Source organism: Panthera pardus, unplaced genomic scaffold (assembly GCF_024362965.1).
Source record: "Panthera pardus isolate Hobbes unplaced genomic scaffold, ASM2436296v1 HiC_scaffold_16, whole genome shotgun sequence".
Classification (NCBI taxonomy): domain Eukaryota; kingdom Metazoa; phylum Chordata; class Mammalia; order Carnivora; family Felidae; genus Panthera; species Panthera pardus.
In genome coordinates, this window is record NW_026526721.1 from 151895487 (window position 1) to 151921467 (window position 25981).

The window sequence follows — 25981 nt, forward strand, 5'->3', positions numbered from 1 at the left end:
ACAGGAAAGAACCAGCGTGAATCTTTGGAAGCAGTTCTGCGTTACAGAGGACAGAAGAGTCCGTGTTAGGGGAGATGTTTTGTCCAGTCTCAGAAACGAACACATCACCAACTGGGTGATGACAGAGAAGACCGGAGACCTTGGAGGCCTACGCCCCGAGCCGCCTTGTGGCTTTGGACAGAGGGAGAGCCACCCACCCACCCACCCACATCACCCATGCAGCCAGGGGAGGCATCGGAGCGGAGATCTGAGGGCAGGGCAGTTCACTGAAGAAAATGGGGACGGAGGGAATTCTAGGATAAAGGCAGCTTTGGGTCTGAATTATAACTGGATTCAAGCGCATATGTGGGGCATGGCGAACACCGAGGCTGGGGAAGAGGGGAGGCAGGAAGCGGCGGCTCAGAACGGCCTCTCACCAACAGCTGAGGAGTCCAAACTCCCTTCTGAAGAATGTGAAGCAGCAACAGTGATGAGATTATGTTTCTTCCCAAATTTGTACGGTACAACTGATATTACAGTCTTAGTTTTTAAGTTAATTGTCTCAATTATGTCTTTACTGGGGCAATAAATCTTTTTTTTTTTTTTTTAACATTTGCTTCCTATTTTAAATGTCTGCAAAATTTGTTTTTTCTTACTTCTACGTTTCTTTGGCCCTAACACTTTATTCGACGACTCTATTCTTGAGTGCTTTATCTGTAAGTATCCTATTTCTCAGGAATAGTTTCATGCTTATTAAAGCTTCAACAGTTATTGAAGCAGATGCTGCCTTGCTCACATTCCCTAGAACTAACCAAAGGGTTGGTCACCTGAAGCCAGTGCCCTCTGGGCCAGAGGCTTCCAACTTCTCACTGCTGGAATTGTTCACTCACCCCAGGGAGTGTGGCTCATAGCCAGAGAAGGCTGGAAGTGCCAGGGTGTTAAAGCCCTTGGAGTGATTTTCTGTGGATGAATGGCGAGAGTTGGAGAAATCTGGGGTGCCTGAGTGGCTCAGTCACTCTTGATTTTGGCTCAGGTCATGATCCTGGGGTTGTGGGATGGAGCCTTATGTCAGGCTCTGCACAGAGCATGGAACCTTCTTAAGATTCTCTCTCTCTCTCTCTCTCTCTCTCTCTCTCTTACTCTTACTCTTTCTTTCCCTCTCTGTCCCTCTCCCCTGCTTGCATGTTTTTTTTTTAAAGTTTATTTTTTTGAAGGGGGGCAGAGAGAGAGAGAGAGAGAGAGAGAGAGAGAGAGAGAGACAGAAAGACACAGAAGCCAAAGCAGGCTCCAGGCTCTGCGCTGTCAGCACAGAGCCTGATGCGGGGCTCAAACTCAGGAACTGTGAGATCATGACTTGAGTCAAAGTCAGAGGCTTAACGGACTCAGTCACCCAGGTGCCCCTTGTGTACTCTTTCTTTTTCTCTCTCTCTCAAAAAAAAAAAAAAAAAGTTGGTGGAGAAATCCTCTAGCAGCTTCCTTACCCCTGGGAGTGACTCTGAGAGCATGTTCCACAGAGACTGTCTGAGAAGGTCTGCAGCAGGACACAGCCCAAGTTCCCCATGGCTCATCAGCACACACTTTCCTAGCTTTCATCCCTTCCCCGTCTAAACGCACCACTCCCACAACGTGCCTCCTGAGATCACTCCCCAAATAAACCACCTGTACCTACATCATAGTGTCAGAGTCTGCTTTTGGGGAAATCTAAACTAGGAGAGTTAACAGACTTTATGAATTCTCACATATTCAGTGATGTCTTCATTTTGCCTTCACGAGGGAGTGAAACTTGGCTGGGTATAGAATTCTTAATTGACAAGAACCTACTCTGACTTTTTAATACTGTTAAAGAAGTCTATGGAACATTGGTTTCTTTGTTTTCTGTTAGGTATCAGTAGCATCACTTTCACGTTTTGAAAATTAAAAATCTCGTGAAGCTGTGTGTTGACATTAAAGTGTTCTCAGTATTTTTGCCTGGTATTTGCAGAGACCATTCAAGAGAATGGAGATCCTTCTTTGGTATCTACTCATGTCTTCTGTTCCAAGTATTCTGGACCCACTTATCTATGCTGATTCTCCAGTCTCCACCTTCTACATGTATAGTTTTCACCGTCATCCTTCTTCACTGATTTTTTTTTTCTCTGAATCCTCAGAGACCATCTCAAATATGTCCTGTACAGCAATGAATCAGATTTCCATTCTACTAATTCTGCTCTTTCCTAATTACAGCACGTTTTAATTCTGCCATTGCTTTCTTGGTTTCATTATATTTCCTTATCCTATCTACAACCTTTATTTTTTTGGCCTCTCAGTTCATTCCTTTTTCATCCCAGTTTATCATTCTACTCTCTGATCTTTTGTGGTGCTCATATTTTTCTTGAATTTCATCAAGAACAAAAGTGGGTGCTCTGTAAAATTTACTTTTGTTTTCTATTAACAATCTTTCTAAAGGGTATGCTTTTCTTCTGTGTCCTGAGTTACACTCGTCTTAGTTTATGTGGTAGAATCTTTCTGTAGGGTCCATGTTGGTTCTGTTAGGCCTACGTGGGGTGGGTGGGCTCTCTTGGTTCCTTTGTACCACCCATCTGGGTGCTATTAGAATCTTGCTCTGGGCTGAGCGATGCCATCTACATCTCCACGTGCAGTTGTGGTCATGGGAGAGGAATTTTTGTTTCTTTACCTTCTCCTATCACATTGAGGGTCATCTTCCCTGTTTTTCTAGACAGTCCTGCCCCCACGGCCGCTACATGCTGTCTCTGTACCCTGCCACCTTTTCACGCTAATGCGTCCCACATCCAGAAGAGCCCCCGAAACCTTGTCAACTCTCTGCCAAATTGAAACCAGGGCTCCCTGTGCCAAAGCTCGTTGGGATTCGATGGAGAAGAGATAAAAATGATCGGCTATAGGAGCTAATGACATACCTGTGGCCTTCCCAGGTACACTGTCCTCACCTGACTAGAGCCCCTCATCAAGAATGCCCAGGGGGTTACTTACTACTCCTCAAGGTAGTCAGTATGATACAAGGGTGGGAATGGTGCTCTCCTGCCACTTCAAGAGGGGACGATTCTGCTGAGTGATTTATGCTCTTGCGCATTCCTCCACGTCTTTCCATCCTATCATTCAGACTAAGGCTACATTTTACAACAGCCTCCCCTTACTCAGCCCTTTCCCTGCCTCATCCTGCTTCCCTCACTTCTCTCCTGCAGCATTCCTCCAATATGGCAGATGTGCCCAGATCCTACGCAGTAAGGAGGGAATGGGAAGATGCGTGTGAAACCCCTGGTATACAGTGGGTGGTCAATCACTGCTGTGGCCCATCCCCCAGATAGTTACAAGACTAAAGATAAAATCACTTGTTCAGGGCAATCTCTGTGAGAGACAGTCATCACAGTATTGTTTTTCAATTTTTTAAAAAAATATTTATTTTAAGAGAGAAAGCACATAGGCACGCACACGAGCAGGGTTGGGGCAGAGAGAGAGGGAGACAGGGAGAGGGAGAGAGGGAATCCCAAGCAGGGTCCATGCTCAGCACAGAGCCTGACATGAGGCTCAATCTCACAAACTGTGAGATCGTGACCTGAGCCGCTATCAAGAGCCAGATGCTTAACAGACTGAGCCACCTAGGCGCCCCTCATCACAGCATTAAAGAGAATAAAACTAGAATGAAATATCTACATAACAGGAATTTAAGGGTAATCCCATAGAATACTTTATGACAGAATATTATGTAGCCTCCATGCTAAAAAGAAACCTATGATGAAGGAAGTAAAGTAAGATATAGGCAGTTATACAGTTTATGAAATAATACTACCAAATCCTATATACCGAAAGAGCGGGGCCAGCTCTCAACTTTGTAGCAGACAACAGACAGAACAAAGCTTTGTCACAAGGATGACTGTGTCTATAGGCAAAAATAAGCCAAGGTACTTGGGGAGACACAGCTCTTCCTAATTCTGAGGCCGGAAAGAAATTTCTCCGGTGGGTCCTAAGTGAGAGGAGCCTGCAACGTAATGACCCAAGTCACCAACCACATCCTTTCAGTTACCCCAGAGAGGAGTTTTCCAGATCTGTCCTTGAGTCTGCCCCTCCCCCAAATCCACCCCCTACAAGACGATGGCACAGCACAGGAAATCCTATAAAAGACATTCTGTATGGAGCCAGAGATACTAGAACCCTAGAGATACTTGGTTCTCTCTTGACTGGGCTTACCCCAGGACAATTTTAGCTTACAGAGGATGGGAAGTGTGCCCTTCTCATAGTCCTTCTTGACCGCTTTTGTGACCTTCCCAACCCTGGCGTTCCTAAAAGCTATGAAGCAGCAGAGATTTGAGATAACCTCTTGTGAAGTTCTTGGAGCCCCATCACTACAGATCTCTCTATAGCCTTCAGGTGCCCCCTAAGCTGGGCAAGGTTGGTGTAATCCTGTCAAAACTGGTGAGCTTGCCAGGATCTGTGTCTGAACAGACGTTTTCCCACGGGCTTGAAGGCACGCTCAGTGCTCCTCTGTGGGCAGGGCACGACTGTTCCTCAGAAAGTGATTTTGGTTCCGTTTAACACAGATGTCAAGGTACTGCAGTTCCATGTTGTAAACACGTTGAAAAGTGACACGATTTGCCTTCAAAACTGCTGTCAAGAGTTAGAGCAACCACCGGGAAGGGCGAGGTCTGTCTGAGCCCACTCATTCCTGTGGCCTCCTGGTGACTCGTTCTTCCTTCTTCCCATAGGTGGTTCACTGAGTTGGATTACAGGACAGGAGAGAATACCAACTGCTTTTTCCCTTCTGAGTCACTCGACTTAAACTTCAATTCATTCAAGTACATTAGTTCGTGCTGAAAAATTTACTCATTTCATGAAAGTAATTTAATTTCCTCAATTCACTCAAATATATCGTAAATAAACGTGCCAAAGCTTAGGCTGACATACGTGACCCTTTCATGAAAAACATCAAGTGCACCAGGGGTGATAACAGGCAGCGATTTGTCCTCATTTCTTATCTCGTTCCTTGTAACTACCGATGTACAACTGGAATTCTCTAGAACATGAGAGTGTTTGGAGAAGTGGTGAGACAAAACAGGAGGGGGAGGGTTCCACGAGACAAAACGGATGGGGGGCAGTGTTAGATATGGATATCGCTCCAGCACCCTGTAGGTATCTACAGTTTCTTCTTTGGCTGCACCAATGCACCTTCTAAGTCCAGGAGGAGGAAAAATCCCCAGAGTTCCAAATGATGCCCCACATAACGAAACAGGCTTTGCAGAACCACTGCATGTTCCAAGCTGTGATGAAAGTTAGAGAACGCACCAGACGGAACAAAGGCTCCCTTTCGGGGGTGCCTTCCTTACCTTCTGCCACATGTTGATAAAGAAGAGCTCGCGGGAAACATTGAAGGACACGTTGGCATCGTAGGCGTCGTCCCCAAGGTTTGAGATGGAGATGTTTAGGGAGATATTCTTCACAGCTCCCAAAGCTAGGTATGGGGTTTTCTCATCCACACTGCAATGAGCAATAAACAGCAGTGAATGCCCTGAAGCTTTCATAACATCATATGAGGCATCAGAGGGTAGCTGAGGGTTGGGGGCAGAAACTCCACTGGGGTCAGAAGTACAAGTTCCAGGAAACTCATTCATTGGCCATGCATTCGTGGGTAAGCAGTTAGCTCCCATGGACCTCGGTTTCCTCATCTAACAGCCTAACTTGCTAGGCTTTTCTGGGGCTCACATCAAACTCAGAAAATCATAAGACATTTAATACCCTGGACATGGAATTCAGTCATGTATTCATTCAAGTATTTTTGAGCACCTACTAACTGCCAATCACTACTACTGTACGTGCTAGAAGAAAGAACAGTAGACAGAGGTCTTGCCTTCGTGTGGCTTTAGGGAAACAGAAAACATATACAATGCAGCAAACGTACAGCATGGTCAGAACGTGGAGAAAATTCACAGAGAGTATGAAGGGTGGAGAACGTCAGATTGGAAGGGAGAGCGGGTTGTGATTTCAAATAGGGTAGTTGGGGAAGGCTCACTGGTGAGGTGACCTCTGAGTAGAAACCTGAAGGCATAAAAGGAGCAAGATACATAGACATCTGGGAACTAGCAAGGGAAAGTTGGGCCTGGCACGTTCAAGACATGCCAAGGAGGCCAGAGTGGCTAAGAGGAGTGAGCAAAGGGGTGTGGGGAAGGAAACGGGCTCAGAGAGATGAAGGGAGTGGGGGCAGGCAGAGCATATGGGGCACTGTGGGACCTCCACAAGGACCTTGGTTTGACTCTGAGAGGAAGCTCCTGCAGGGCTCTGAGCAGAGGAGTGGTGTGATCCGACTTCCACATTTGAAGGCTCACACTGGCTGTGATGTGAACGGTCCGTGGAGTATGTGGTCAGGGGTGAGCAGGGAGCCTGGTTAGGAAGCTCTCGCAATAAACCAGGTGGCAGCTCAGACCACAGTGGCAGAAGCTGAGGTTGTGAGAAGAGGTCATGTCCTGGATGTGTTTCCATGGTTACCGCCAACAGATTGTGCTCACAGATTGATTGGATGAAGGGTATTAGGGAAAGAGAGGCGTCGAGGATGGCTGCAAGGATTTTAGGTTCAACACGTGGAAGGGAAGAACTGTCATTCATTGACATGGGAAAGGCCATAGGTGTAGAAGGTTCAGCAGAAAAAATCCAAAATGACCGTTGGATCTTTAAGAAGAGGTGTTGGACAGCTGGATGCATACGTCTTGAAGGAGGGTCTAGGCCGGGGATACACATCTGGGATGGACTGGATACGATCACTGGGGAATGAGTGTAGACAGAGAAGAGGTCTCACACGTGGAAACTGCAGATGGGGAGGAGCCACCAAGGTGAAGAAAAAGCATGACAAGGGAGGTAGGAGGAAAAGCAAGAGAGATGGTCTCTCTGTGGCCACAGAAGACATGTTTTGCCTGTTTTGTCAAATGTTGGCAGATAGGCCAAAATAACATGAAGAAGTAGGATTGGCCACTGGAATTAGCCACCTGAAGGTCACTGGTGGTCTCGGTAAGAGCTGCTTGACTGGAGTGATAGGGATGGAAGCTTGGAATTGGTTTAAGTGTTGGAATAGCCGAACAGATGGAAACAGTGAGAACACTCAACCATTTGGAGTTCGTTTCCTGTAATGGGGAGCAGAGCAATGGGATGAGGGCTGGGGGTGGGGAGTGGGCGCAAGGGAATCGTTATCTTTTTCAAGATGGAAACTATGGTCGCACATTTGCACGATAAAGGGAAGGGACGCACCACAGAGGGGACAGTTGCTGGATGGCCTGGTGAACAAATGGAGGGGCTGGGACCAGATGGGACCAGGTGAGAAACGAGCCCACGGCACAGATGCGTTAGTAGACGGGTGTTAGAAACAAAGTGGAGGCTCCTTTGTGATTACATCCGTTTTGCACGGAAACAGAAGTAGAGTCAAAGACTGGGAAGGGAGAGGAGGAGGAGGGAATGTTTGAGGGGCGAAGAGGAGGAGGGAAACGGCAGCCCTGGCAAGTGGGGGAGCGAGTGGGCCGTCAGTGGGACAACAAGGGGACGAGGACAATACGAAGTGGCGGACTATCATGTGACGCGCACTGTGGACGAAGTAAGTTCACCCCGGTAGCCAATCTCTGGCCAACCACTTAAGGGATGACGTGATTAAGCTCATGCGGGTTCGTGTAACGGACAGTTGGTATTTTGGGCTGCTCAGCAAAATAATAATAACAATAATAAATAATATAAATGTATGACTTAATAATACAAAATACAATATAAAATAATAATAATTAAATGACACCTTCCTGTTTGGGAGGAATCTCAAGATAGATGGGAAGGGCACATCAGAAGAAAAGGGGCAGTCCCTCCCATTCCCCCCCTTCTTGATAGCTAAAGTGTGGGCACCTGACTGTATGCAGTCATGTGGCCTCAGTATGTGCAGATGCTCCCAGCCAGGGCCAGGAATTCTGAGGGGTTCTCAAAGACAGCCACCAGGGCCCTCTGAGATCATCTGAGGTGGCTCCTGAGATGTTGAGGTGACATCCTGAGCTAAGCCTTATCTCCCCTGTTTCCTGTCCCCGTTGGTTCTGCAGGCTTCCTGCCTATGCTCTGAACTGGCCCATAGCCTTCCAATAAATTCCTTTTCTGCATAACCAGCACATGTTTATTGTTGTTTGTAAGCATTAATATGGTGAATATAGCATGAAGGAGAAGAGAAAGATCCAAAATCTCAGTAGGCTATAATACTTTGAAGCACAGACTTTTGGGGAGAGCAATCCTCATTACCCAGCCATGAGGACAAGGCCTCACTTTCCTGCATCAGCAAGAATTAACATGTGCACCGAGAGATCTGATGGCCTTGCTTTTGGAAGCACGAGCTTTAAGGATCCAAACAAGATGTGGAAAATTAACTCAGAAAAAAAGCTTCAAATTCTTGAGTGGCCTCCAATAAATTAAGACCCTGACCTGAAGCTATTGCGGCAATGATTTATTATTGTTGGCCATTTTAATTTTTAACGATTGATGGGTTATTTCTGTCCTCCTGTTTGCTTTTGTGAGATTACAGAAGTAATCCTCAGGCCTTGAGGAGTTATGAGGGACTGATAAGCTTGCTTTCTCTCGAGAAGGAATTGCATACGCACTCACAGGTAGCCCAGTGGCCTCAGAAAGTAGCCAGTTTCCAAATGGAACATAGAGAAACAATATAGAAAAGCACAGGACCGTGGGGGCAGGGAGCTGCCTCCTCGTTCCCATTTTGTTGTTTGTGATCAGCCTCCTTTCCTCACATGTAGATGGCAAGAGATCAGGCCTGGGATGTCTCACCTTCTCCAGCCCCCAGAGCCTGGGCCTCTGTCACTTAATCAGGCGAGCAAGGTCGTCCCTGGGCTTCCAGTCAAGTGATTCTAACATGGCTCCATGATGAAGGGAAGCCAGGCACCTTTCAGGGTGGAATGTGAACTCAGATTTCTTTAAAAACGGGAGCCTGAAAGCTGGTTTTGCTCTTTCTCCACAGCTGAAAACCTATGTATAAAATAGTACGTCTCTGCTTCCAAAACTATTCTTAGAAATGAAATGAAATGAAATGAAATGTAATTTGCCTGGTGTTGGGTGCTTTGAAACATGTCAACTTTCTGAAACCTTACAACGCTGCGAGCGAGCGGTTCCTGACGTTAGTCCCATTTTTAGAAGTGAGGAAATCGAGGAGCAGAGACAGAGGCTGGCTGAGGAGCTGTGCTGGGCTTTGAACACAGCACCTCCTAGGCCTTCAAAGCCCGCCCCCCTCCACTGCAAGCCCCTTGTGATCTCTCTCCTGGGGGAGAATAAATCTCCCTATTATAAACCCCTCCAGCCCATGTGCTCTGCCAGTCCTTCACAGCACTTACCAAGGTTGGGATGACACATTTATTTGTGTGGCTATTTGATTAAGAAATCTCTCTTCCCAATTAAAATCTAAGCCCCAGAAGGCAAGGAGCCTGATCTGGTTTTGGTCATCAGTGAAGTCCTCGAGACTCAAGACTTGTGCCTGGCACATAGCAGGTGTCCAATGAACCCTTATGGAATTGATGAATGAATGGAAATGCCCGACGTTCCCACAACAGCTCACCAGCTCAATCTTTGTATTTTACAGTTGAAGATGAGCCCCCCTACCCCAAAGGGGAACCCACTTTAGTCAAGGTCACAGAGCCATGCAGTGGCTGAGCTAGCACTAATGCCCAGTTCCCTTTGACATGAAGGTTGTCTGAGCCACAGCTCTTACATAAACTCCATCTCAGTCGGGAAGGGCTTTGGCAAGAAATGGCTTTTGATGGCGTCTAACAAGGACAGAACTCCATGAAGACCAATCCCTTTGACAGGACGGAAGGAGTAAGACAATCGAGCACAGGGGTTTTTGCCAAACATCCCATGGGTGCTTAGTTACTAAAGAACCACCCTTCTTATTTTCAGGAAATCTTATTCCCTGAGAAATTTTCCCATGAATTCTAATTTGCTTCTGCAGTCTTTTACATGAGTCATATCACTTTGTACACCAATCACTGGTGTATTCTTATGTGGAAAGTGTTACTAATAATAGTCAACATATGACACAAATCGTACAGTTTCTATAAAGCTTATCTTACAGCACATATACAGCCCAATGGAAATATACTGCTCATCTCTTATAAAAAATAACATATGTAACTGCTCTAATACATCTTACAGCACCTTGGGCTTATATTTAAGTTTAGCATTGATTTGATGTTACTGCTGCCATCTCGGTAGCTGTGTGGTGCCCGAGAGTCACTGTAGAACCCGTTCTCTGACCTCACTCATCACCATACGGTAAGAGTGAGTGCCACACGATGCTTAATCTCAGGATCTTGAGTTTGAGTCCCATGTTGGGCATGGAGCCTACTTAAAAAAAAATAAGAGTGCATCCCATTCCAAATTCCTTATTGGGTAAATGCAATACGTTTCCATATCAGTCATCATATACTGAATGACGAAGGCCACTGAGGTAAATGCTTTCCCCTCTGCCATCAAGCAAACACTTTTATGCAGGTAATTTTTTGAGAAGATGCTAAGGGAAGAAACCAAAGTAGCTTAAGGGTGTTTAATTATTAATTATCCACTAGATCATCTTAGATTTTCCTTAAGTCTTAAAGATAAAAGCTGTGACCTTATTTAAATATTTGTGGTTATAATCTACCTTCCATAAAATGCCTTACATAAAATGTAGCACTTTCATTTTCTTTTACTGCTAGCTTCAATCTAGCCTGAGTAAAGGATGTTAATGTGGGAGTTAATCAAGTGCATTCTAGTCAACTGCACTTAAGTTTTAAAAACCTGTTACATCATTATCATCACTGATCATGTACTTGCCACCCACAGCTATACTTAATAATGACAACCAGGATAATAGTATAGGGCAGCCAAGGCCATCCATTTTTAATTCCTGCCTTCACTCTTCCATCCACTTCCCTCCCTCCCTTTCTTCTAACCATCCATCCGTCCATCCATCCATCTATCCACAATTTTTTTTAAGACTATATTCTCAACATAGGCATCAGGGTACAGGTCCCAGACCCCAAGGAGTTCTCAGTCTAATAGAGGGGACAAACACCTAAGACGTGAGTTAACATCAACATGTGTGAAGCGCTGACCCAAAAACCTTCCTAGGAGGTCCCCTATGCTGTGAGAGTACAAAGAAGGGATTCTTCAGGTCAGTGAGGGGAGGGGAGGGGAGGGGAGGGGAGGGGAGGGGAGGGGAGGGGAGGGTGGGGGTATTTGGCAAAGTATTACTGAGGAGGCAAACGAACCATGAGTCCTACAGCAATGGCAAGACAGCTCTTCCAACAAAACTGTTACTAAGCTTGATTATACAGACACACACACACGCGTGCGCACGCGCACACACACAGAATCCTTAGTTTTCCACTCATGGAAATCATATTAAGAAGGGCATTGTGAAGCGGATCATATTCTCCCATAGGAGAAATGTCAAAACTGGGGGCGGCATTCCTGAGTAAGGATTCGGCATCCAACAAATCACAGATATCCTCAACAATGCGTCATAAAAGCACGGATATAAATTATAGCCGCTGCAACTTATAATCACAGACAATGCTTCCTATTCTTACAAATGGGTAGACATCATAAAATCAGAAATGGAATTTGACAGCTGGATGGGGACTCGCTTGAGTCATCATTTTGCAGAGAGGCCAGAGAGTGAACCGCGTCCCTGCGGCCACTCGGCAGACAGCGGCGAAGCCAGGCAGCCCTCCCAACTCCCGTGGGAGGTCTGGTATTCCTCCCTGTGTTCTCAGTGCTCCTAAAGTAGAGAAAAATGTGATTAAACAGACTAAGATTCACATGAAGCTTCTTTGGCTATGATAAGATGGGCAATGAAATTATGTTTGCCTTGTTGGCATCTAGAATATTTAGACTCTCGGGAGGTATCATCTCTTTACAAAAGCTCTCCGAGGTGCTTAGTTTCCTCTTGACAGTGTCCTTGAAATTGGAAATGATTGTGCCTGCCTTTAGCAGCTCTTGTGGGCAACCTCCTCCTTGGCACTTTGTTGACAACTATCAAGAGGTTTTCAACTATAAGTGCTTAACATCACAAACGTGAAAAAACCATAAAGCTGCTGGTGTGGGTTTTTTTGCTCATCTGAAGTCTTCCTAGAAGGGATATGTGCAAAAGTACCAGACAAATTGGTTACGACGTGAAGGACATATACCACAAAGCTGAGAAGATGAGTCATGCCAAAGATACAGGTGCAGAATAAGGTGCAAAAAAAAAAAAAAAAAAAAAAAATTCCGAGTAAAGGAATCACTGTAGGACTGTAGTTACCATAAGACGTTCCTGAGAGAGGTACGAATTGAGCCACGTCTTAAAGGATGAGGAGCACACGGGTGGAAACAGGAAGTAGATTTCAGACATAGAAGGAAATAAATAACAGATAAAAGGATGGACGTGACTCTGAAATAACATGGAAAGGAGCAAGAAAAGGGCACCCTTAACAGTAAGGTAAGTGAGAGGCACGTAGGATATAGACGAGGCATCCAGAGTTCCACGAATCTCGAATGTCACAGTTTGGGGTTGACCTTCTAGGCCAGTGAACCTCATCATGTAATCTTGAGTCACCAGCGTCGGGCGGTGCTCTAAGTAATTAGTTAACAAATAATAAGGCACCAAGGTGAAAGTATTGTAGCCTATTGGCTATGGGTGCTTCTCCCCCTGTCCCTGGGGTCTCAGCACTGTGGCCTGCACAGACTGCAACTCCATCTGCCAGCCTCCCCATCTTTTGCTGGAGGACTTTCCTCTGCAGGCTGGCAGAGTGCCGAAGAATAGGGTCCCTAAAGGCCCACAGCAGCTCTCGACCAATGACTGATGGCGGCCGGCGTGCAATGACCTCAGCCCCCTCGCCTGCCGGGCGCGCCAACTCCGAAGTACGTGTTCCAAGCCTGTGCTGTCCCACGTGGTGGCCACTGGCCACGTGCGGCTTCTGAGCACTTGAAATGCAGCAGCTCTGAATCAGGTGTAAAACTCACATCAGATTTCTAAGACAGCACAATAAAATAAAGACAAGGATGTAAAGAACCTCAACGGTCATTTTCATATTAATTACAAGCTTAAATGATTTTTTAAATATGTTAAATAACATTTTTTTTCCATGCATTTGTTTCACTTGAATTTTTCAGTGTGGCTGCCAGCAAATTCTAAATTGCATAGGTGGCCTGCATTCTGTCTCTACTGGTCAGGACTGTTCCAGACTTTCAGGAAATTCGATGTATTTTACTTTCAACCGTACGGTTGGTTTATGATTTATCTTCAGTGGTACATATTTGTTCACGTTACTTGTCAAGTAGAGGTTTGGGGAAAATAAAGTACATGGGTAAAAATAAAATTCTTAAAAAAATAAAATTGATGATATTTAGCTCCTAAAATTCACTTGCTTATAAAATGCTGTTAATAAATATTATGAAATGTCAAAAAAGAAAAAGCGTTCCACCACGCGTGCTTTTTTTCCCCCACAGAGTAATTTTGTGGGCTGCCCACAGTTGTCCACTGTGCAGGTAAGCCTTCCCGGTTACGTGTCACTTGGTGGGAGAAAAGGAAGCCAGCACGTGGACCTCAGCAATCAGGAATGTCTTAGCCTGACTCTGTCAGAAGCAGACCCTGACGCAAGTCTGAGAACGAGTCACTTATTCCTGAGGTGGTCCCCGAAAACACCGGTAGGGACAAGATGGACTGAGACGTGCAGGGACAGGCGACCAAAAATGGGCGTGACATCAAGTCCGTCACCTCTGTGGGCACCTGCAGCTTCGTCTTGCCGGGGTTTCCGGGGACTTACAGAATGTGCGTCTCGGAAGACCCCAACTGCGAGGGGAGGGAGGTATTTGCATGTGACTCCGGTCAGCCACTGGTCGGAGGCTGCTGCTGGGAGGGACGGTCCGTCCCCAGCGCCTCGGCCTGCTACCCGGCGGGCAGAGCAGGCCAACACGCGGTTGCAAGAGCTGTTACGCAGGGCCTGCTGGGGGGGGGAGGGTCTTCTCCAGCTTTAGGGGTGGAAGCGTGACCCAGCGATCTGTCGCTGGCAGATCGGCTCAGTTGCTCCTCTCTGTCCTGCAAGTCTGGAAGGGACACAAGGCCTGGAGAAACCCCAGCCCACCCCTTGCAATACCTCCTGCTCACTTCCCTTCTGGAGCAACTGTTACGAGGATCCATCTCAGGTGCCTGAGTGGCTCCAGCCCACTCAGGCCTCAGTCCTGCCGAATGTGGTATGGGTGAACGAACACACCCGTTCCCCGGGCTGGCCGCCGGTGGGTTAGAGCAGGGGCACCGTACTAGTCGTCCATGACTGGCGACTGCTCTTAAGGGTAAACACGCCGATTCTCTAAAGACTGTTAACTGTTCTGAATACTGCCCCTGCCCCAAACCAGTGCACATTAAAGTAAGACAAAAGGACACCACTCTTGCTAAATCCGAGGGGTATATATTCCGGAGCTGACCTAGTGCGATCCACTTTGGAAAGAATGACCCGCGATCAATCCGAGAAGGTCTAGATGACAACAAACATAAGTTTCTGAGCCCATCTCTGCAGGCATGTGCTCTGTAAGGGACCTCCCTCAGCTTCCCAGCCTGGGGAGCCAGACGCTGATTCTGCCAAGGCCCAATACTGGTGGTCGCGGCATTTTGCCCCAGAATGTCATTACGGTGTTCATGCCTCAGCCTCTGTTCACCTTTAGGGGCTGAGACCTGTCACAGTCAAGCCTACTGCTGCTTCTGAGGGTGATTCCAAAGCCCCCCTGAATTCGTGAACACAAGCGTTTGCATTCAAAGAGCCAGACCCGGTGGCCGACTTCAGCTCAGGTCATGATCTCGCGGTCCGTGAGTTCGAGCCCCGCGTCGGGCTCTGGGCTGATGGCTCGGAGCCTGGAGCCTGCTTCCGATTCTGTGTCTCCCTCTCTCTCTGCCCCTCCCCCGTTCATGCTCTGTCTCTCTCTGTCTCAAAAATAAATAAAACGTTAAAAAAAAAAAGAATGCAAAGAGCCAGACCCGAAGCCTCTCCTCTGTGATACGGACAACTCCTCTATATAGAAAATTAGCCATCTGACCAAACAGCATTCGCAAAACCCCAACATTTCTGCGGCTCCAAAGAAGAAAGCTGCTAAGCCCAGCCTTTACAGGTAAGATGCCAGGATAAATGCCCTCATCAGATTCTGTTCACGCTGAGTGTTAGACACCATGTTTTCAGACTCTTGATCCCTCTCTCTCAGCCTGTAGTAAGTTGGAGAAGCTATCCTTTCCCCGAGATGGTCATTCTCATGTGACAGCACTCCGGATAAGGAAACCCGGAATACAGCAAGGGACTAAAAAGGACTCAATCTTCATGCCATGTTCCAGCATCAGCTCTGAAATTCCTCTTTCCTACAGGGATAGGAAATCATTTTGCCTTGCTGGCTTACTTTAGTCAGTGACTGCCTATTACTTAGTTTTCCTGTAGATCTCATTGATAAGTTATTTAGAATTCAAATACCAATTTTCACTGCTGTGAAAAATCACTACAGTTTCCGGATTTATAAGGTTCTAGCTATTAAGGCAAATATTCAGGAATTTATTTTACCTAACCAAGAGCACCAAAAAAAAAAAAAAAAAAAAAAAAGCTTCTTCTTTGGGTAAAAATATTTTTTGCAAAAAAATAAAAAAACAAAAAATCACCAAGAACTATCCAAAAAGGATATTGTATCAAAAAGGTACAATTCTAAATACGGCTAATAAATCAAATCTAACCTTGCATTACATTTTAATATACTCTAGAATGCTAGGAGTTGTTACCTCTGCCTGATTATTAGTCTCATCCTGTGGTGACCCCAGAGCGGGCCCCACAGAAACGCAGGCCTCCAGCCACCTCCTGTGGTTTACGGCCTCGTACCTGAACCACCCGCTCCAACCCGTTTGATGCTCCTCAGGCCGGCTTGCTCAAGACCCTCTCATTTCACAGCCTATGACGCATTTTGCTTTAAAACTCAGCGCCACATCTGGGAGCAGCCTGCTGCTCAGATGTCCGTGCCCTACCCCTGCCACCACTCAGCCCCTCCTCCAGCTGTCCTGCCTTTGGTCCCCCTGGACACACACCACAGGCTTCAGCTGACTCCCTTGGATGATGTGCTCACACGGCTTGTCCCAGACCCCTACCAGGGTCTGTCTGGACACGTGTCTGCTTCCATACACACTTAAAAAATATATAAACGGCAACCGTCTACCTTCATTTCTCCTTTTGTTTTAAATCCGTAACTTTAAGTAGCTTTAACAGTCGTATTGTTTATACTCTCAAACGCTGCCTCAACCCGATAATGCTATCCTTAAACAGAACGCACTGGATGGTTGGATGTAGGTTTTAAACTTCTCCAAAAATGGGTTATCACGCCATATAGTTTGAGACGTGCCTCACATCTCACCAGGCTTTATAAATCCCTTCTAATCATGCAAAACAGATCCATATGGTTATTAACTCCAGAGAGAGATCATGAGGCACCTCGGGAAGGCACGTCAATTAAAGTTCACAGGGGGTCACCAAAATGATTCCTGGGACTGAGTTTCTGGTTTGAAAACCACTTCTATGAAGCCAGAAACACCTCTGTCTCCCTCAAATGTACCCACCCGGGCCAGCTTTATGCTCATAAAGTGAGAGAAAAGCATACACTAAGGTGATGTGACCCAAAATAGTGGTTTCCCTAGCAGCATTCAGATAATGAACATAAATACGCGGTATTTAAAACAAAAAAAAAAATAGCATGCCTATATCCTCATTGACTCTGCTAGCATCAATGTGGCCCCAGGTCTGGCTCATTTAAGAACTCAGGTAGCGGTAGAATCAGCATTTGCTTTAATGGTCGTTCTTGCTCCAAGAAGGCAAACATGAGAAGCCAGAGGGTCCGCCCTCCCCCGGCCCCATCTGTCTAACTGTGAAAAGAACTGCTAGTTCTCAGCTCACAGAGGAATTCAAATCCTCATCAGCCTTTACTTTAGTAGTTTCTGGAATCACTAAATCTTAGGACATCTGGAACAAATCAGGTCCACTCACTGTAACAACTGGATTAAGGACAAAGAATACTCGGGTGGGTGGGGGGAGGGCACAAAGGAATTCCCCAAATCTGCAGGCTGCTCAGAGGTCTGATGTCATCAGACAGGATGGCGGGCAGCAAAGTAGGACCCGACCGGGCAATGGCACGGTGCCACCCTCTACCCCACATACCCCGTTTCTTCAACCTGACCGCCACATACTCAGAATGTAAGAAGCTAATGCGTATTTCACGGAAGCTGGCAGGCCAGATAACTCAAGAGAACCCAAGTCGGCAGGGCCACTGTGGTCCCTTGACAAGTAAGTCTGTCGTGGCCGTAATTTCTCCTTGCTTCGAGCCCAAGAAGCAAATGGGAGACATAAATGGTCACAGACAATAAAACGTGTTGAAATTCCAAGCCTCCCTGGATTCGGAACCGTTCTTCCTGTGAGGTGAGCAGCCATAGGAACAAGGAGAAAACAGCTCTGCCCACCTGGGTCCTCTGGATCTCCCTGAAGCTAGAAACAAGAATACACATGGCATATTCAGCATGTCCAACAACCACGAACGTGCCCCTCTGTCCACAACGTAGCTGCCACGTTCACCCCAAGCTCCGTTTCTCTGCTGTGGGCCTGAGGCACTAGTTTCCTTGAGCTCATCAAAGGTCTGACGGGAAGTTACCTGTGCCTTTAATAACCCAAGAACAAGGAATGGATGTTTATGACAATAGCTTTCTAATGAAGTCCCCGTTGTGGGTATTACCATAAAAATCTCTCTACTCCAGTGGGCAAGGCAAAAATATTTGCTTCTCTAGTATGTATCTTTTCCTGTAATCAGGAAAAACTTCTGAATAGGGGTTTTTATGGCACCAGATACTCTTGGTGGTCTACTGAAATGAATGGTCCCCTTATCAAAGTAATGTTTTAAAAAGGCACAGGGGCGCCTGGGTGGCTCAGTCGGTTAAGCGGCCGACTTCGGCTCAGGTCATGATCTCGCAGTCCGTGAGTTCGAGCCCCGCGTCAGGCTCTGTGCTGACAGCTCAGAGCCTGGAGCCTGTTTCAGATTCTGTGTCTCCCTCTCTCTGACCCTCCCCCATTCATGCTCTGTCTCTCTCTGTCTCAAAAATAAATAAACGTTAAAAAAAAATTTTTTTTAAATGCATAAAATGAAAAATCAGATTACAAAGAAACCAATCATACAAAAATATGATAATTATATTTTAAGATGTGTGGTTTAGCAATATGTGTTTTGTTTTGTTTTAACAACATTAAGTAATAAGATTTGGCGGTGGGTCTAGTGACCACCATAACTTTGAAGTAGGGGTGAAGGTAAGTGATATTTTGAAATATCTTCAACATTGTAAGTTGATAGGAAAACATCAGTGATTTCTATGTGTGACAGTCACAGGTCCTGCTAGTATTCCTATGCTTTGGGGTCTATGTTCATAATCGAATAAAATGCTGCATTTCAGCTTGGAGCTAGTGAAAATAAAGATCTGATCGTTTTCCTCTTCAAGTTCACAGACCCCACGGACTCTAGGCACAGGTCACTAAGGGGATGTGAACCCAGGCTAGAGCCTCTGTCCTGTGGGCAGGTGAGTGGGGGGGCTGGTTTAATGATGGGAAGGAGAGGCCACACTGGGGGAGTGAGGACAGACAAGAACGACATTTTTGAACGATGGACAATAAGATATTTGCAACTGCTGTGGATTTCTTTCACCTCAATTCCACTGTCCCTGGACTAACAATGAACCTGGGGAGGCTGGCGGGGAGGTCGACAAGTGAGAACCTTCTCCTTGGCTTAGAAGCTTAAATTGTTTGTGTTTTTCCACACTGGGCGGGGACAAAAGGAAACGCTTTAAAAATTGTCTTTCAGTTTTCTTCTTGAAGAAACACAACTGTTGCCAGAAGTAATGGCATTCACGTCTTGTTCAAATTTCATTATCACAGGAAACATTCTAAAAAAGAGCCCAGTGCTCCCGGCAAGGAAGGCTGATTTATTCCATCTGAGTATCATGTGTTCCCTCATGTACTGAGGACTCTAACTGCTTTCAGTTTCTAGCACTCAGGACGTTTTGCAGTGAAAGCCATTTCTCACAGGGGTACCCCTCTCCTGTTATCCCTTGTGTCTGCACAGTCCTCCTTTTTTAAAAATTATTTTTTAAATGTTTATTTATTTTTGAGAGACACACACAGAGTGTGAGTGGAGGAGAGGCAGAGAGAGAGAGAGATAGAGAATTTGAAGCAGGCTCCAGGCTCTGAGCCGTCAGCACAGAGCCCGATGCGGGGCTTTGAACTCACACATTGCGAGATCATGACCTGAGCCGAAGTCGGACGATCAACTGACTGAGCCACCCAGGCACCCCTGCATAGCCCTCTTTAAAAAAAAAAAAAGTCCCAGGGACAAAGCAACCAGAAGTAATCCTAAAGACACAGAATCCCACTCACCCCCTGAAGTGACCTCCTACACGTCACTCCACAGGCCTGGTTTTTAAAAATCCCTAAAGCCTCCCCAATTCTGAGAGGGCAGGTGAAAAGTCCATTGGCAACTATTTCCCCCCACTGATACCTGACAAATACATTAGATTTAGTTTCCTCCTGAAACTCACAGTCTTAAAGAAAGAGATCTAAGAATGGACAAATCAAACCTGAGGTCTGAGTGCTACAGCCTGTCAGGTGGGTTTCTCCGGAAGCAGTCTCTCCCGGGGATTCAGGAGGTTCTATCAAGGGATGCCCTGAGGGGCAAGGGGCCATGGAAGGAGGACAGGCGGGGAAGGAGCTGAGCAGGACTATGGTCTTGGGCAGGGTCTAGCCTTGGCCTGGTTCACATGGGGCACAAGGTACAGCATGGAATGAGCTGCACTTGAGATGGGGAGGCTGGCTGTTTTGTACCCCAAATGAGTCCATCACTGGCTGAGAGCTGCCCCGGGGTGGGTATAACCTCCCAGGCAGGGCGACTGCTGTGAGAAAGGGCCATTCTCCAGACCAGAGGCGGGGCAGCTGGGAGCTCTTAGCAGCCAGCACTTATGGCAGCTGCACAGTAAAAGGGACCCGGGGGTGGCCCCAACAGCAGCCACCCAGCCTCATCACGTTTGGGTCAAGATCACCCAGCATGGAGTCAGAGGAGCAGGATCACGGAATCCAGAAGGTTCTTGACACAGCATCTCCCTTCGCAGGGCAATCGCAAGGATCCGTGACTTCCGGGCAGGACATGCGACGCCCAAGCTTGTCACCTTTGGCTCTGGGGGAGGAGCCAGTAGCCGCAGGGGACAAAGCAAAAGGATGGTCCCTCCTCAGCTGCAGTTGTCTGTGGTTCTTCCTCTGTGGAGAGCAGCAAGGCCAATTTCTGATTTGCCGGGGGCCACATCAGATGGCTCAGAACAAACTGGGGAAAGGTGCTACCAAGGGAGTGTGTACCAAGGCAACAAGAAAAGTATGTGCGGGGGGCGGGGGGGACATTTACCTGTGGCAAGAGACCACAGACCCAGTCACAGGACACACTGCAAAAGTCCTAGCACAGAAATAGCAGGTGGCTCCCTGTCTGCTCTCGGCTTGAGAAGCAAAGGATCTAGCTGCCACCTTCTCTTCGCTGCTCCTTTTCGTGGCTTAAATGTCCACGGAGAAGGAAAGTAACAGCCATATCACTTGGACCCTGTGGGAAAGATGCTTCCACATAAAACCTCCGACGGTTGGCTGTATTTGAAAGCCAAGGAAAATGCTACCAAATAAAATTTTATTAGGTACACCGGTGACGTAGACCCAGCCTCCCCAGGTCGCTCAGGAGGGAGGTGGGCTATGTGCAAGCCCTTTCCCAGAAGCGTCTGTGGTTGCCATGGTCACCCACAAGCCTGCCTTCAGCAGGATCCGTAAGCTCCTTTCTGGATTCCCCAACCTCTCACCATCCAGAGGGAAAATCCCCATGTGTGCTCAGCTGGGGGAGGGCTGTCCCTGAAATCTAATGTTTGTTGGGATAGATTTCTGCTGCTCTTGGGCGGTGGGGGGGGGGTGGGGGGGGTAGGTGGTGCTGAACACGAAGTGACCTCCCCTCCATGTTTTCAATCTGCCTAACAAGGGAACACGGTCAGTTCCTCAGGCGGTGACCCTGAGTTCACCTTCTCAAAGAATCAGTGGCCCACTGTCCGCAACCTCACGCTGAGGCCGGCAGGCCGTTTAGGAAACTACAAATCAGGTCCTCCCTGAGATAGGAAGGAAGTTCCTCAAGTCATTTCCACTTGGTTAGCGAGTGCAGCACAGTGGGCGTGAAGGCGAGGCCAGGTTCCCCAAGCTGCCGTGGCTACTTAAAGACAGAGGCCATGGGTCTAATGGCTAGGACGCTAGACTGGGACTCAGGAACCTACCAGCAGGTATTTTTCCTGCCACTGCCATTTAACTTTCTTTTTGACCTCAGGTAAGTGACTCAAATTCCTACCGGCTTCCTGTTCTATACCCGAAACCCTATGGTTCCAAGTACGTCCATGAAAGCCACCAACCACGAAGGACCTGTGAGCTGGGCTTGTTTCTGCCCTGCCTGAGTCACTTTAATGGGGAGGGCATCTCAGAGCCACAGGGTGATCCTCTGTGCTCATCCCCAGACTGGGCTGGAGTCAGGGCTCCAAAGAAACACTTAGTCCATCCACTCAGGTCCCTCCCAGGATGATGGAGGGGCCAGAGGTCTTATCCTCTGCCACTCGGATGTGCCATGGACACACCCTTACCTGTCTTTCCTGCTGTCCTCAGGAAAATGGGAACAAAGCTCCTATCCTTGTGCCTGGCTCTTGGGTTTGCTCTAAAACCAAGTGCTCTTCAACATATGGGCAATACTTGGTTCTGTTCGCAAGAGAAGAGACAAAGGAATAGAATACAGACAAATGCAATAGGAAAGAAAGTTACCATGGTAATGGAGAATGTTGGGCATTTGGCAAAACATGGAAAGAAAGCATTCTCGGGAAGTTGAAGGGAAGAAGCCTGGGGGGTCAAAGGTGGTATAACACTCCTGCTAGAAATTCCAGAATAAATTCATTAACTGAGAATCTTTGAGAAAGTGGGTGTAGCAGGCATAATCCACGCACCTGCCGCCCACCTCAGACTGTTCCAAATGCCCTTGCTGACTTCCAGCTGCTAGTGTCTGCATCTTTGTATCCAAGGGTCTTTTTCTAGAGCCGGACAAGGCTGCTGCCTGCCACAGGTTGGGAGTGCCGGGGAATTAACTGTCCCTACCCTCCCAACCCGAGAGCAGCCCTCAACCAATGACTGTGAGTCAAACACCCCGGTCCCTTCACCCCTCTGCTGCAATGACTGTGAGGTGAGCGTTTTCCACCTTTCCTTCACATGTCCTTGCAGGATGAAGCTACTATCCACAGTGGTAGCCGGGTGTGACGAACTGACTGATGGCCTCTGTTCACATCCTTTGTCATGTGACATTGCAGCCCCTCCCGTCAGGAAGTCAAGTTTATGTCCCCATCCCTCAAATCCCGTCGGCCCTTTGGCTTCGCTTCGGCCCACAGAATGTGGCCACGAGACTAGACTTCACGAGTCTTTGTGCGTCGCTGTTCTGCATTTCAGACCCCCGCCACACAGTAAGAATAAGCCTGGGCTAGCCTGCTAGAGGATGAGAAACCTTGTGGAGGCCAATGGCAGAACCCCAGTCAACAATAAGCCAATTGCAAGCAGAGGCAACTGGCCAATCTAACCTTGGCTTCAGATCCACGAGGGAGCCCAGGAGACCCCCAGGCCCAAACGGCAGAGCCCAGCCTAAAGAGCCGACCCACAGAATCAGGAGATAAACAAATGGCAGTTGTTCCAAGGCATGAAGTTTCGGCACTGTTTGTTACACAGCAGTAAGTAACTGGTACGTTGGTGTTGCACTGTGATACGGTGAATCTTCGCCATTTGTTTCCACCAAGCCCGGCATATCCACAGCGAGTGCTCTATTATTATTTGTCACATGAATGAATATACTAGCACCGTGTCACCTCCCGTCAGGTGAGTAGAAGCTATCTACCCTGGATCGATACCGCATCTTTCAATCTCCCTTCCAGTGTGCGAATGTCTCTTTGCTTGCCTGACTCTGCTGATTACCTTCCCAGGGGCCTCAATCCTACCCTCTGCTTAGGTAACTCCCACCGAAGGACCACCCACATGTCCATTCGGCCTTGCTGTGTTCCTGGAATGTGGGAGACACGCCTGCTGCCCTCCATTAGGGAACCCGCATCAGAGCAAAAGCAAACTCATTCTGAGAGAGGGCAGTAAAGATGAGCAATCCTTTGACTCATTCAAAAACTCCTCTTCATTGGAGCATTTCATTTTTCTTTCAAGAATACACCCTTGGATAAAAAAACCGTCCCTGTGTCCAGAGACTCCAGAAACAGCCATTGCAAAAGCCAGCTGCTCCCAATTAACAAACTTCTTTTGCACCCCCCCCCCCACCTCCCCCAGATCTGGGACAGATGGCGAAGAGAAAAGAAACAGTAAATCACGTGGTTGATATTCTGGCAAAGGGCACACGTTTTCCGTGTTTCTGACCAGCCTCCAATCATCTTCTTTCATAAAATAACAACAACAACAACGATGATGATGTTATGATGATAATGACTGAGGAAACCGCTCACGTGACAGCCACGAGCTCATGGTCAAATCCGAGGCCTGCCAAGGAGAGGAAAAGCCAACCTATGTGGATTAAGGATGGGTGACTCAATGCAGAGACCACCACTGACCCAGCAGGACGGGCAGTGGACCTCTCCAGGGAGAAGAGCCGTTGAGCGGAGCTCCACATGTCCGACAGCACATGAGGAAGCATGAGCGGGGAACGGACGGAAGCCATCTTGAAAATGGCTTCCTTAACCCCTCCGCCGCCTTTCTGAATGGAACTTCTCACACAGAGGATGACTCTCTCCCCAAGGTCCCCAGCCATGGTACTTCTGGTCCAGAGCCAGTGGTATCAGACCCCAACAGCAACTAGTAGACATTCCCAGCTTCAATGACTTGAGCCAGTAACCTAGCTTTCCTGAGCATCTGTATCCTCCCCACTAAAAAGAGTGTAATAGTATTTATTTACTTCTCAGTGTCATGGAGAGGACTAAATGAAACAATAATGCTAACTCTCATTTAGTCAGTGCTTATTGTATGCTACGCACTTCTGGAAGTACTTAAATATGTTTTAAGTCATTAAACACTTAAAATAACTTGCTAAGGTATTGCTATTATTTCTCCCATTTCATAGATGAGGGCACAGGTGCAGAGACGTTCAGCAACTTGCTCAAGGTTGCACAGCTGGTAAGACACTACGGTGTGCTTAATGTATACCAAATACTCTCTAGAGCATCTGGTGCACGGCAGGTGTTCCAGAAACAGGGGTCTCTTCCCCTTTATCAAACGAGACTTTACTTCTACTACCTGTCGTGCCATGGATGATTCTGGCCACTTTGCTACTTTTGAGAGAAGAATAATTTGTTTCAAGTTCTAAACAGCTCTCTAGGTGCAGCGATCCTCCTCTTGAAGCCCGATTTTTCATGGATGCAGTGGTCTCCCCGCCAAGGATTCTGGGAAATGCTCCTGACCCCCCACCCCCACTGTGGTAATAGCATTGCTAAGGCTACAAACATTGGACCATTAAATGTGGCCACTAGATGGTTCTCCTAACTTCGTAAATATTTTACTGTGTCTCTTCTGTTCCCTTAAGAGTTCTTTCATTATTCCGGTTGGCGAGCCAGAAGGCACTGAAATGTTCCACTGGTCTCCTATGGGATGCATCTAGATAGACAGATCAACTGCCATGGTCTATATTTCTTTTTCTTTATCTTAATCACACGTGATATAGTCTTAGGTACTGTAAGTATTCAGACAGACAAAACAAAACAGTTGTATCATTTTACAAATGGAGTTTTCAGTTCTGTTTAATAGAAACAATCTAAACAGCTTCATCCCTATTCCTGGACATTTTGGAAATGGCATGTTTTGGAAATAGGCTCAAGACCATTAAAGGCTGTGAACTCTAATTAAAGAGTTTGATTGCTTTAAGAGACAACAGGCCTGCCAGAATTCATGCTCTCCGGAGAGAAAAATAAAAACATCATGAGTCCCCGTCACAGATAGCATTTCCTGGCTTGATCCCCGGCCACTCTGGGGGACCCAATCATTCCCAGATGTCTTTCCCTCCATCCTCTCCAGACAAAGCCTCCTCAGTCTGGTGGGTACTTGGCTGCTTCCAGCCACAACACCTTGTCTGCACCCTCCGCCCAGTCATTGGAAGGATCTTTCTCGGTTACCACTTGGCTTCGACTTCTCAGTACAGTGGGTCACAGCGAACACGAGAGCCAGGTTCTAGAGACGCTATGAAATGCAAAAATCATGTCCAAGTTGCCCTTTTGAGATAGTTGGGGAGACACCATGGTGGAGATCAACAAAACATGTCTTCTCAGCCCAACGCTGCCAAGGGGATTCTGTGCCTGGACAAAGGGCAGCCACCCCATGGACCCGTGCCAGGGACTAAGAACTGAGATGGATGGCTGACTCCAAACCCAAGCTTTTGCTGAGTGGAAGAGAGGACAAAATGACCCATCCCACGTCAGTCTCTCTCGGTCTTGCCTCATCTCTCACTGTCTTCTCCTGACCCCCTCCTTCACTCCAGACACTTGTAGATCTCATGGGAATCAGCCCTCCACACTGCCATGCCTCTGCTCACATTCTCTGCCCAGGATGCCTGCATCCTCCTCCTCACTCCCTTCATTCCTCCCCTTGGAAGCTGCTCTCTGGTCCTACAATGACCCACCTGCCTCTCTTCGAGCACTGACCGGGTGGTGCCACCATCACCCAGCTGTCCTCTCCAACCCACACTGTGCATGTCAGGAGAGCAGGGCACACACACTGTTCATTTCTGCAGCTTGGAGCCCAGTTCTTGACTTGAACAATGAAGGGGTGTGCAACCCACCTGGGGCAGAAATGATAACCAGAGCAGCTTGTTTCTGATTCTGGCAACTAAGCCT

General features: G+C 47.4%; 1 protein-coding gene across 4 annotated transcripts in view; it reads right to left on the minus strand.

Annotated features, from left to right (window-relative positions):
* The window catches only part of ITGA9 (integrin subunit alpha 9), a 357217-nt gene that overhangs the window by 140209 nt on the left and 191027 nt on the right, over positions 1-25981 (minus strand). For all 4 annotated transcript variants that reach the window (XM_053903994.1, XM_053903996.1, XM_053903995.1 and 1 more), the window contains exon 18: positions 5316-5466. In XM_053903994.1, the coding sequence (XP_053759969.1) occupies positions 5316-5466 (151 nt within the window). The remainder of the gene's footprint in view (positions 1-5315; positions 5467-25981) is intronic.